This window comes from Heloderma suspectum, chromosome 3, assembly GCF_057233095.1.
Source record: "Heloderma suspectum isolate Gila_16-S chromosome 3, 16-S_ref, whole genome shotgun sequence".
Classification (NCBI taxonomy): domain Eukaryota; kingdom Metazoa; phylum Chordata; class Lepidosauria; order Squamata; family Helodermatidae; genus Heloderma; species Heloderma suspectum.
In genome coordinates this window covers 47917634-47930705 of record NC_139460.1, presented here as the reverse complement: position 1 = coordinate 47930705, position 13072 = coordinate 47917634, and the positions used below count along the sequence as shown (strand labels likewise).

The 13072-nt window shown below is 43.9% G+C and overlaps 1 protein-coding gene across 2 annotated transcripts in view; it reads right to left on the bottom strand.

The window, feature by feature from the left end:
* Nucleotides 1–5204: 5204 nt before the first annotated feature.
* The window catches only part of CCDC191 (coiled-coil domain containing 191), a 34078-nt gene continuing 26210 nt past the window's right edge, over nt 5205–13072 (bottom strand). The window contains exons 15-17 of one of the 2 annotated variants that reach the window (XM_084843101.1): nt 12705–12857; nt 10358–10512; nt 5205–5575 (exon numbers count right to left, since the gene is read on the bottom strand). In XM_084843101.1, coding sequence (XP_084699227.1) covers nt 5443–5575; nt 10358–10512; nt 12705–12857 — 441 coding nt within the window. In that variant the 3' untranslated portion in view covers nt 5205–5442. The remainder of the gene's footprint in view (nt 5576–10357; nt 10513–12704; nt 12858–13072) is intronic. The other variant, XM_084843102.1, reaches the window with a different exon arrangement.

The window sequence follows — 13072 nt, the reverse complement described above, 5'->3', positions numbered from 1 at the left end:
ATAAATATAATAATATAAAGGAGTTTTAAAAGGGAATGCTTCTAAAGCCAATCGTTGCTTGTTTTGTACTTGAGCTTTCCTCAGCAAAGTTGAAAGGATGACCTCATGAGTCTCTTAGAAACACAAAAGCACATTTATTAGAAGGAAATGTTGCCATAGAAAGGCAGTTCAGTGTGGCAACATGTGAAGGCCACTTAGATTTCTGAGATTTTTTAAATACTCCTGTGCATTGCATCAAATAACTGGAAGGTAATACCACCTAACCTTTTATACCGAAGGTGAAGCACTTTATTCCCCTACCCCCACATAGATGTAGTTTGAAGCTTGATCATGTATCAGCACAAGAGCGACAGGGATTGGAACCAAATGACACTTGGACATAGCTTCCTTCATAGAAAGGTCAGATGCGTGAGAGGGTGGAACAGAAAGGGGGAAAGGGCATTTAAACATTAAGTTGTATCCAATGGTTGAATAAGTGGAAGGAAGCTTATGCAACCAATCTTTCCCTCCCCTACCAAAAAAGCGCCTTTCTATAGGGTTAAGGGGCATGGGATGAATCCCAAGGGAGGGAGGAGTCACCCATTTCTGTATAGAAAAGCAGAATATAGAGTTGGGTGAAACTAGCTAAACTAACCTAGTAAAGTGTGACTTTTCTCCCATTATGGCTCTGGTGTAATTTAGATTAAATATTATGTAACAGAATTCACCTTTTAAATGCTCTTCTGTGTTGCACAAAGAATTCCAGTAAATGCGCCCCAGTGAATTTTTACGGCTGGGTTTCTTCCTTGGTTTCTGTCACTGCTGTGTCAAAGTCAAACCAAAGCAACATGAAAACCTTGTGGTGAGTACCGTGAGAAATGCAGTGTTAGGAATAAACCTCCTGTCTCTTTGCAATCATGCATTTGTATTTACCAGACATTTTGTAGGTGTCAAATAACTGTATTTGGATATCTAGATATTTTACTCCAACTCTTTAAAATGAAAAGTAAAAAATTCCTCTTCCCACTGGGCTAATAGCATTTCAGCCCCCTTATTTTTAATGGTGCTTTTTCTTTCGAAGTAGATTGCTTTCAAGTGTCTTAAATAATTTGCGGTGAGTGTGTCTTCTCTAGAGCAAATAACAACTGCCTCACTGGCTCCTGTCTTAATCATGTGTTTTGAGACTTTTAAGTGGGATATGAATGTACTTTGCCCCTGCAGGGCAGGATGGTGTAATGATGAATGATTTTTCTATCACATTTTAAGTGACATTATCTTTTTCCACTGCCAGGCTCCACTGTACAGTGAAGGACTTTAATTCTTTAAGAAACTGGGCATTTGCCTTCTCAACAGCTCATGATGCATAGACTTGCTGACAACTGAAAACCATGGGACCATAGACCAGAATTGCTTCTAACTTTATCCCCCCCCCCCCCACTGCTATTTGGAAACTTAACTGTGAATCACTTCAGCTGTGGGTTTTATTGAACATTGTGGTGGAATTGTGTTATGTGTCCAGTATTTGAGGTTCAGTGCCAAGTCAAATAATTTAAAAAAAACAACTGTGTTCATTTAAGTGATTACAGAAAGATACTCATCCTCCATAAAAGGTTTGTTTAACAAGTCATAAACCAAAGCTGTTACCCCTGTGTACTGTTCTTAAATCTTTGACCTGCCTTCTGAAGACAAGTTAATAACAAATGTTCTACAAGAAGCAAAATTGTTCAGGCACATTCTCTTATTGAGCCTATTTCCTTACAGGTGTCAGGGCTCAGGGCAGGGTAGAGAATATAAGCAGACATTCTTCTACTACTCTTGTAAAATTAAAGGTGCATACCCAAGATAAGTTGACTGAGACCTTAAGGCACAATCCTTAGACAGAAAAATGCCGTACAACTCCCAGCATTCCCCAGCCAGCAATGCTCGCTAGGGAATGTTGAGAGATGTAGCACTTTTTTTTTTTTTTGTCTACACACACATAGGATTGTGCCTTAATACACTTTAACCACCTTTGTACTCACAAATCATGATGTTAGAGGATGAAAGTGTGGGCAATGTTAAGCAAAAGTTGATGGGTAAATCCACAGTTGTGAGCAGAGAAATGGGAGCCGTTAATTATTATACCACTTCTGGGACAAATGAGTACTTTTGGACTACAAATCGAACAATCTTAAACAGTATAACATTTACTAGAATTGCCCTTACCACAAGTTCATTTATATAATATGTTAAGGGATTTTTGTGGTGGTGTGGGGAAGGAAATAAAGCTTCTAGCCTGATTGGATGAACTGATATGGTAATGTGGACTCTCCATTAACATTCTAACTTCAGAGGGAAGTCATTAGCCTAGAGTGTTTGTGACATTCAAGCTCCAAGTTGAACTGATAAGCCAACCAAGGGTTGTGTGGACAAAGTAGGGGGACTGAGGATTGGTAAACTCAAAGAAAGGAGGTCTGAAGAAGGTGGGAGGCTGAAGCGGGGGGGGGAAGCAGTGTACTAAGAACTAGGAATACAAGTGCTTCCTCAGATATTACATACATTGTTAAGTGTACATCTAAAAATGTGTGAATGCAGCAAAAGGGTGTCATACAGATCTGTGAGTCAGAGATCTGGAATTGGCTGCAGTTCTTCCTTGAGTATATACTTACTGGTAAGCCTGGCTTTGTTCCTGTGTAGTGCATGAAACAGGATCAGGCAGGCGGGTATATGCCAGTAGCAAAAGAAAGGAAGCTGCCTGAGTCTCACAGTGGCTAAAGGAAATGAAATACAGGCAAAATACACTGGAAAGCAGGCCTGAAAAAATGGTAGAGGCATAAAACACAAGAGTGGTCTAGAAGAAAGTGGGGCTAGCACAAGACCTTGTACAAGTAGTAGATAGGCATTGGAAGATGGTGTACATGTGGGTCAGGAGAAAATAAACTTGATAAGCTTACTTTCAACATTGGGAGGCTCCTGCACTTTAAGGAGTTGAATAGAAGGGACAATTCCTTTGGGTGCAGCCTTTACCATCATACAGGGCTAGCCCTACCATTTGGCAGAGTGAGGTAGCTGCCTCAGGCAGCTGATTTTGGGTATCATGAAAGTACAACAAATCATTGTTATTAGTGTATTTTTACTACTATGGAGAAGGGGACACATTTGTATAATTTTTTGTTTCAGATGCTAACATGACTGGCCGTGGGTACTATGTCACTTGACTTGGTTGGGAGAGACATTGGCTGCCTCACTTCAAGCAGCAAAATGTCTTGGGCTGGCTCTGAGGGAACCCCACATCAAGTGAAATCCTCCTTTGGATGCAGTTCTTAGGGGTACAGAGCAGCAGGGTATTAGTTTGACTTGGTGCTTCAGGTCCAAAATTGTAGCATGAGTACTCCTGAAAAAAAGAGGCACAGAAGGCCAGGCAATAGGGGTCTGAAGGAAGAGGTAGGAGGAACTAGATAGCTGGGAGAGTGTAGCCTGTACTTGAGGTGAGAAGAGAGCTAGAGCTGTGAAACTGGGTGTGTCAGAATCTCTAAAAATGTGATGGGCTGCATGCCCCCAACCAGGGCATACCAGATCCAGGACTTCCAGCATTCAACGCAGGGAAGAAGGATGCCATATAGCTCATAAAGAGTGGTCAGATGCCTAAGGCCAGCCCTACTTGGGCATCTGTTGGAAAGGCTATTCTCAGCTGCCTGACAAATCCCTTTGTTTTCCAAGCCCTGTTACATGATCTGCCACTGAGGGACTGAGGCTCCTGTTCAACTATTTCACCGAGAAGGTTATGTTACTATGTTTACTGATAGTAAAAGCTGCCAATAACAGCTGTATAGCTACACATTTTTCTAAAAAAAAAAAAAAAAGATCATTTAAGCAGTACCTGTAGCTAATATTATCAAAGAAAATTATTTTAAAGGGAGAAAATGGCTTAGTTGACAAAGTTTGCTTTTCTAAAACATGGTCTTCATTAGTACTGGGCTTCTGCTCAGCTACACAGAACTGGCTTTTCAGCAGTGTGTGAGTCTTAAAAGCCTTGTTCCTCTATGGCTGGCATGGGGAACAGACTGGAGGCAGCAGACCAGAGATAGCCCCTTTTCCCTCTCTCAGAGCTGGGGGTAAGGATATGCTGCGCCTCAGAAATAAGCCTCTTTCAGCACTGGGGCAGGGAAAAGGGCTGCCACCACACCATCCCACAGCTGAATCTACATGGACCAGCAGAGGAGGTGGAAGTGGGGCTGTGCACATTCCTGTATATGTGTGATAATGGGGTGGGGGGGAATACCAGCAGCAGCTCCATTCACATAGGGCAGTGGTCCTGGTCACTGCTGAGAGGTAGCACCTAATGTCCAGAGCCAATTTGGCCCTTCAGCTGAAAATGGTTCTCCAGCCCTGTTTTATGGAACTCTTTACTTAGTGCTTATGCCCTGGGAGGTACAGAAGGCTAATCAAGCTCCCTTACCCAGGAGGCTGGGGAAAGTAGGTGGTATATTAGGCTCTAGGGATTTTCAGACTGCTCACATCTATACATCTGGACTGCAACAAGAACATACTTAAATCCAATTGAAATCCCTGACAATGCTTAGATGTATCAGCAATGCCCCTAAATGGAGTTCCAGCAAATGTGAGTTAGGTAAGAGTTAAGCAAGCTACGAAAAATGCTGCTGCGTGTTAACAGGAGAACCTCTCCATGTCTAGCCATATCATATCAAACCCAGAGGAGGGAGAAAGGTTCAAAAGAAACAGGAAGATTTCAGCTGCAAAGCGCACAGCTGCAAGCCTGCTGTCTGAAACAATACAGCCACCAAAACAGATAAGGCAGCCTTCCCCAACCTGCTGCTACCCAGATGTGTTGGACTACATCTCCCAAAATCCCCCCACCATACATATGCTATGCATATCTGGAGGGCACCAGGTTGAGGAAGGCTGCTTTATCTGTTATGGTGACTATATTGTGGAGGTAAAGTATCCAGTCCCTCAGCCTTTTGATGGCTGTTATGTCAGTTTTGATATGGACTCCATTTATGTTTACGCCCACATGCGTGGCTGCGTGGGAGCCACTTCTCCACGGTACAACTCTGTGTCACAGGACGGCACGTGTGAGTATTCCAACCATTTGGACAGGGCTGATTGGTCTTGCTTAGGTTCTTGTTATATTCATATCCAGCCTGCAGCACCACACCGCAGAGATCACAAAACTGTGTGAGAGTGAAGCAGACCAACAGATGGCGACAGAAACAGGAGGCTCTGATGTTAGACTACTTTTGATTGCTACATTCTCAAGTAGCGAATGCCTATGTACAAACGTTCAGAAGGACATTTCCCCTGGAGAACAAAGATGCTGCCACACTGTGGACAGAGACAGACAGGCACACAGGACTACCATTTGCTGGAATGCCTCCACAGATTCATTCTCAATCCGAGAGTGGGGCATGCAAACTCCCTTTTCTCCCAATCCCACCTGCCTTCCGGCCTGGAATCCATCTGTCATGTTCGGAAGTCTGGCAGAATTTCAGCTACTCTCTTCCTCAGCTGTTCTAGTCTTTCTTCTTTCTTCCTTTCCTCTTTCATCAGTGTGGGGAATTGCCTCCAGGCTCTGAATGCTGTCAGCACGATCCTCCTGTATTAAAAATTGGGTGGGAGGAGAAAACATGCCGAAGGCACCAGAATTACATGCATATATTCATTAAAACATACATTATGTGTAACAAATTCATTTCCTTGTTCTTATTCTCGCATTCCCTTCAACAAATCTGATAAACGAACACTTTAAAACGTAGACTGCTCCTGTGGAGGAAGAGATAACCATAAAGTGGTGGTTCTTTGCTGTTCACTGCCACAGTCTGAGCAGAGAGAAAGTACTGCATGTTCCAGTTGAATGGGTAGGATTCAATTTAAATATCCCCCACCCCAACAGGATTATAAACTGTGAGGGAGACTGTCCCCCTCACATCTTAAAAGGTGGTGGCGGGGAGGGGGAGGACTTGTGTGGCAACTGCAGCTTTGAGCCAGAGGGCTGAATTCCATTTCAGAGGAGCACATGGGGGCTGCATGTCAGTGGTGAGTGTGGCCAAAGGCTTGGGGGGGGGGGCAAATACCACTGCCAGTATAGGCCTTAGGAGAGGCATTTCAACCTTTTATAACGGGGAAAACTGTGAAAAAGCCAGGAAACAACCCAATGATTGGCAGTCATGGGAAAGGGCACATGGCCTTCTGAGGAACCCTGGAGAGCCAGATTTGAGCCTCCTTGAGGTTCTGCAGCCCTGTTCTACGGAGTCTTTCCCATGCAGCTGCTATGTCCAGGCTGCCACCTGTCTCTGCCTGCCTACCGTCTCCACTGAACTACCAGGCAAGAGGAGTATACTATGTGGCAGCCTCAGTTCCACAACACAAGTAGGGAGATCTGGCACGAGGATGGCGAAGGGATAGAAGGTGACAGAGTGGGACTTCAGAGCAAGGGCAGGAGACAGTGGGAGAGGAAAGGGGCAAAGGGACTTCTCTTTTTACCTTTGCACCGCATCTCCCTCCCCTCAAAGCCCAATTTCTCCACCCCAACAGGATGCTTTAAGCAAGGGGTGAGGAACAGTTCCAACACTGGGGGCGGATTGCCTCCCAGATGTTCCCTGAGAGGGTGGGCCCCTTCCTCCTAAAGCCCACGCCTTGTCTCCTTTCTCTATGCAGAGAGTGGAATGCAGGGAGAGGCACAGAATGATCGGTTCATATCTCTCTGTGCATGGAGAAAGACTGCCTCTCTCTAGCGCAGGGCATTGGACGGGGCCTGAGAGGGAAGGTGGCAGGCCAGATGGGGAACCCATCCCTGCTTTAAGCTTTGAAGGGGATAATGGGAGGGAAAATCTGCCACCCCCCAATACACACATTCCCTGGTTCCAGAGAAAAGGGGCAGCTGTCCCTAGACCTTGCACAATGGCACCAGCTCCAGAACGACTCTCCATAGCCCTTCTTTTCCAGCAGGGTGCTTCCTAGCGCAAGCAGAGGGGCTACAGCAGCTCTTCATGGAGCCCAGAAGGGTAGAGAGGGTAAAAGGAAGAAAACTTTCTACCTCTGCCTTACTCCTCTTTGTCCCCAGTCATGAAATTAGGGCCAGGAGGAGAGGTTCTACATTTGCAGTACTGATGGTCTCTTCATGGAAGCTCCTTGCTAGCAGAATTGGTTATCCAAGCTAGCAAAAAGCTCTTGCCCACACAGACCACCTGATAGCCAGTGTTTCTGATTATTACAATGGGTGCTTCCATGGCCTGCCTCTTATGTGACTTTTCTCGACACATACACAGAAGATGCATCTCTTTGTAATATCTGAATTGTCAGATGTCATAAACATATATTTGCTGACTAGCTCCTAAGAGATTTGTGGAAAGTATGTCCCAAACTTAACACCTGACCATTGACTATGACTATGCCCAACATACCAGAGATACATTTCCTGATACCTAGAAATAAAACTAATGTGAGACACATTTTGGCTATCATGAGAGTACAGGTAAATTGCACTAGAAAGACGAGCGGCTTGTGACTTTTAGAGAGCAGTGCTTGCTCACGATAATACATTTTTTAAATGTATTGGCGTTGTATCCAATGTTAGTCCTATTTAAAGTTAGACCCATTGAAATTAACAGCTCCCATTCATTTCAGTGGGTGGTCTATTCTAAGTAGAATTAACATTGGATAACACTCATTAATTTTACATCCCACTTTTCTTCTAAAGAGCTGAAGGCAGTTTACATGATTGCCAATCCCCCCCCCCCAATTTTATCCTCACAACAACCCTGTGAGGTAGGTTAGGGTGAGAGAATGATTGGCCCGAGGTCACCCAGCAAGCTTTGTGGTGGAGTGAGAATTTGAATCAGAGATTTGTATCCCGAAAGGCAGGATATAAATAAGTGTAATAAATACATAAATAAGATAGCTGAATTATCAGCTTATTTCAGTAGGCAAATGGATGAAGTTGTGAAAAGCTAGAAAGGACTAGATGATCATATTTAGAGTCAATTACTGTTTAACCTGAAAGGTTATTAGGTGAGGGCAACAATATAATCCATGAAAACTAAGTATCTTCCAAGGGAATACTGAAAATATCCTCAGATCCATCTTTTCCATGGAAAAACTGATTGCTGTGAAAGGTGTTCCATGATCTTCCTGCACTGGCATATTTGGAGAACGGGATTAAGATTTTTTTTGTTTAAAAGCTCTTGTCAGACAAGTACCTTGATACTATAGCTATCCCTCAGGACTCGAAAGCCCTTGTCAAGCACATAAATCCCTTCTGTAACAGAAGGCCAAGCATAACACCTGCCCCACCCCTCTACCCCCTCAGGGATCTGTGCCAGCATGGGGAACATCTGCCTATGCACGGAACAGGCCTAGTGGGAACAGGGTATAATGCCAACACAGCACAACTGAGCTGGAACAGGGCTAGCATCATCTGCTACAGAGGACCACAGTGTAAACTACACAGATTGCCCTGATTTCATAAATGAATGTTACCAGCCATGCTACTTCCTCTTCTCAGGGTAGAACTACATCTTAAAAACAGCAAGCACATATCTGCTACTTACTGTGAATGTAGGAGCACATCAGCAAGTGGGGGGAGGGGATGCTTAACCCTTCTGATGCCTGCTGATTCTTCCCTGCAAATGCACCCTGGGATTGTTTTTTTTAACCTCAGCTGTAATTCTTCTGGTCTTGAAGCTTAACTTGGGGTAAAAATAGTAACAAGAAAAAAGGCAGGGGAGAAGCAGCAAGGATAAGCATCTGCTCCCACCCACCACTTCTCCCTTGCAAATGCCCCTTCCCCTTTTACATGAGGTAAAACACATAGTTGGGAGTCCCATCTTTGCTTTAAAACTTAATTTTGCAAATTTAAATTTACAATTGCCTGGGGCTTATTATTGTGTTCCCATTAGTAGACAGCCAGACCACCTTTTCATTAAAAAAATAACCAGAACCACAACACTCAATATTCCTTCTTCAAAGACTAGGGTGGGCCTTCCAAGTTTATGAAAAACATATGGAGGTCAGTACAAAACAAAAACGTAGCACACACACGAAAGAAAAACCAAGATGTCACTCAACGGTTTCCAGGAAACCAATTTTTAAGAATACTACGCACAAGATGTTTTGGGTGTCAACCTTTTGGGGTGGGGGCAGGGAACTTTCCCTATCTGAAAGTCTTAACACAGAATAAAGCCTGTGGCACTGTCTCAGAGGCTTTACTCTGTGTAAGAAATTCAAATAAGCAGAGATGCCCAGTGAAGGGGTTGATACCAAAACGAGTAGGCTTTGCTCACTAAAACTATTTCCTAGAACCTGTCATGGTTCTGTCCTCTCGGGGGTTTTCCTGCCAAGTGTGTGCAAGTGCTGGTGGCACCTGGTCCACGCATCCTAACAAGAACATTCGTAGGATACATTAGGGCTGCACTCCTATATCCACTTACCTGGAAGTAAGTCTCATTGAATTCAATGGAGCTTACACCAGAGTAGACATGTACAGGATTGTGATGTCCGAGTATCAGTTGTCCTTGTAGGACATTAAGATGACCTGAGCCATAATAGGCAACAACAGAGAGTGACCTAAGCACGTTACTAGGAAGAGGATACACTGTTTCACTTTTCCCATCAGCTTTCTCCTGTCTGCTACTGCGCCATTCTGTTTACTTACTAAATTTATATATATTCGCATACTTACTATATTTATATATAGCCACCCAATAATATTGTTTTCTGGATGGCTCACAACGTAAGATTATAAAATGCAATGAAAATACAGTATAAGAAAAACAAAATTTGCAGCATATTTTTTCCAGCAGAGGAAAGCATTAAACACAAATGATTAAAAATATACAGCTCATAAACAGTTCTATCATCTCTATTGACCAATTCCTGCCTGACCCAACTTTCTACTGTTCCTACCTCTCTGGAACTTTAATGGAACTGCTAATGTTTTCCAGCCCATTACTGCCTTTGTTTCTTATACATTTGCTGCTTCCTCTGCCTTTTGTTTTTTTGCTGTTAGGATCAAGTTTTCAATTTAAGTATGTCTCTCTCTCTCTCTCTGTTATTACTCTAATGAAAATTCAAAGTCCCTAGCCAACAGAGGAGGATAATAGTAGTAGTAGTAGTAGTAATAATAATAATAATATTATGAGGATAAGGAGCAGAAGAAGAATCAAGACCTGCAGGACTAAGTCTATGCACACCACTAGGTTTCTGGGGCATTCACTATCCCTAAAAGCTATGATTACAGAATATCAGAATCAAGAATTGCTTTGCATTAGCATGCCACAAGGAAGGTGATAACAAGGGCAATAAATATATGGAAAAAGAGGTAAATACTTCTTGCAATAAATACAACTCAAGTGAAAAATATACATGTTTATATAATTACCTGTCACTATATTGAACTGCAGTTCTCTGTTTCCCCCACAATGCACTGTTCTCCTCGCTGAGCACATCAAACCAAGCCCAAAAGATTTTCTTCTTAAGGGAGGTTTCATGATGCTTGCTTGCATTCTCTTCCAAAGTAGATATGTAGTCCTTGTACTGGAGACCAAACCCAAGGAAAGGGAGGAAGAGTACATTTCAACAAAGTTTAGGTTAGAGGCACAGAGCAACACAGGGGAAAGGGAAGGAACACAGTAATAAAGGACTAAGATAACAGTTTTGAGAGGGTGTGTGTGTGTGTGTAGGTAAATAAACAAAAGTACCATTAGTGTTGGGAACAGAGAGTGCTTTGTCCATGGCTAGGGCTGTGTATATTCCACTTTTCCATGAAGACCTGTAAGTCACTACTGAATGTACAATTCAGCATCATGACAATCGCAGCTTCCATTTTTCAAAAAAAGAGTAAAAATAAAGTGATAGGAGTACCAGACCACCTTACCTGTCCTGAGAAACCTGTATGAGGGTCAAGAAGCAACAGTAAGAACCAGACATGGAACAACCGAGTGGCACAAAATTGGGAAAGGAGTACGACAAGGCTGCATATTGTCACCCTGCTTATTTAACGTATATGCAGAGTACATCATGAGAAACGCCGGGTTGGATGAATCACAGGTCGGAATTAAGATTGCCGGGAGAATTATCAACAACCTCCGATATGCAGACGATACCACCCTAATGGCAGAAAGCGAAGAGGATCTCAAGAGCCTCTTGTTGAGAGTGAAAGAGGAGAGTGCAAAAGCTGGTTTGAAACTCAACATTAAAAAAACAAAGATCATGGCATCTGGCCCCATCACTTCCTGGCATATAGAAGGGGAAGAAATGGAAGCAGTGACAGATTTTACTTTCTTGGGCTCCAAGATCACCGCAGACGGTGACTGTAGCCATGAAATTAAAAGACGCTTGGTCCTTGGGAGGAAAGCTATGGCAAACCTAGACAGCATAGTAAGAAGCAGAGACATCACCTTGCTGACAAAAGTCAGTCTAATCAAAGCTATGGTTTTCCCAGTAGTAATGTATGGCTGTGAGAGCTGGACTATAAGGAAGGCGCCGAAGAATTGATGCTTTCGAACTGTGGTGCTGGAGAAGACTCTTGTGAGTCCCCTGGACTGCAAGGAGGTCAAATCAGTCCATCCTAAGGGAAATCAACCCTGAGTGCTCATTGGAAGGACAGATGCTGAAGCTGAAGCTCAAATATTTTGGCCACCTAATGCGAAAAGAAAACTCTCTGGAAAAGACCCTGATGCTGGGAAAGACTGAAGGCAAAAGGAGAAGGGGACGGCAGAGGATGAGATGGCTAGACAGCATCACCGATGCAATGAATATGAACTTGAGCACACTCCGGGAGAGAGCGCAGGACAGGAAGGCCTGGCGTGCTATGGTCCATGGGGTCACGAAGAGTCGGACACGAGTGAACGACTGAACAACAACAAAGGCATAATCCTTCCCCTACCAAACCTATTGGGGGGGGATGGCGCTCTGGCTCCATACTCAGATGTGCAAACTGTGAAGTTGGGACAGTCCTGTAGTTTTGCTTTGATCCAGCAAGGACCACCAGAGGCATTAAGTAGCGGAGAGAACATTGTTATTGGGTGGCATATAGATGTGGTAAGTAAGGGCAGTGACCAATGGGGTGCTTACACCCGTCAATTCTACTGAGCAAGTGATGGGTCCTGTGGGACCCACTGCTTGTGCAACAGAGATTTAAAGCTTCCCAGAAGAAGCTCCCAAACAAGCAGAAACACTTGTTTCTGGATTGGGACGAGTCCATGGAGCTCCCTTATGTGAGCTCTGCCAACCTGCCTCATTCCAGAAATGAGCATTTTTGTTGACTTCAGGAATGGTTGCTCTCAGAACCTGGTTGCTCCCAGAAGCCCCAAATCTTTGTTCTACAAGTGGTATGTACCGCTTGTGGATGGGAATTGGCAAGGTGCAAGAATCGGCGGGACCATAAGCGCCCTGCTGAATACTACCCTAAGTAATTAAGTAAATAATAGGTTCCTCACAGCCACAGCCCGAGAAAAAGTGTGGCACGGTATCATCTTCATGGCTATGCTGGTCATGGGGAATTTTGCAGTCCAGCCTACCCGCACAATCCCATCCATTATTCCACAACCTACTGGAAGTAAGCGAGTGTCCCTGGCCTTCGATGACAGTCCTTCACCTACAGGCCTAGACTAGAATCTTTTGAGACAGGCTGCAGTTTCAGGCCCCAAAGCTGTGTGAAAAATAATACTTTCCTGAAATGAAACCAAGTAATTTATTGCAGCCAACAGATCATATATTGTGCTCACCTTTATCCAGATCCTGAAGGTCCTTCTGAGCAGCAGGCAGGAATAAAGGTCCTCAGCCTGTGCTTTTTTCCTAGCAAGGATCTCTTGCATATGATGAAGCCAGGCAAGCAGACACTTTCTTTGCAGTCTGAAGCAGTGATGCCTTTGTGCCACCTGATCCCAGACAGAAAGAGAGACCTGGTTACTCAGATGATTGCTGGGGGGCTGCAGCCACAGACGCTCCACTGCAACACCACTCTGGCCTCTTGCTAAAAGCTCCCACCACCAATGACCTGCACTTTTATTATTTCCACTCATTATTTCCTATTCCACTATCATTGCGTTTCTGGAGTAAACATTTTAGCTGATCCTTTCTCCTTTCCACCTCT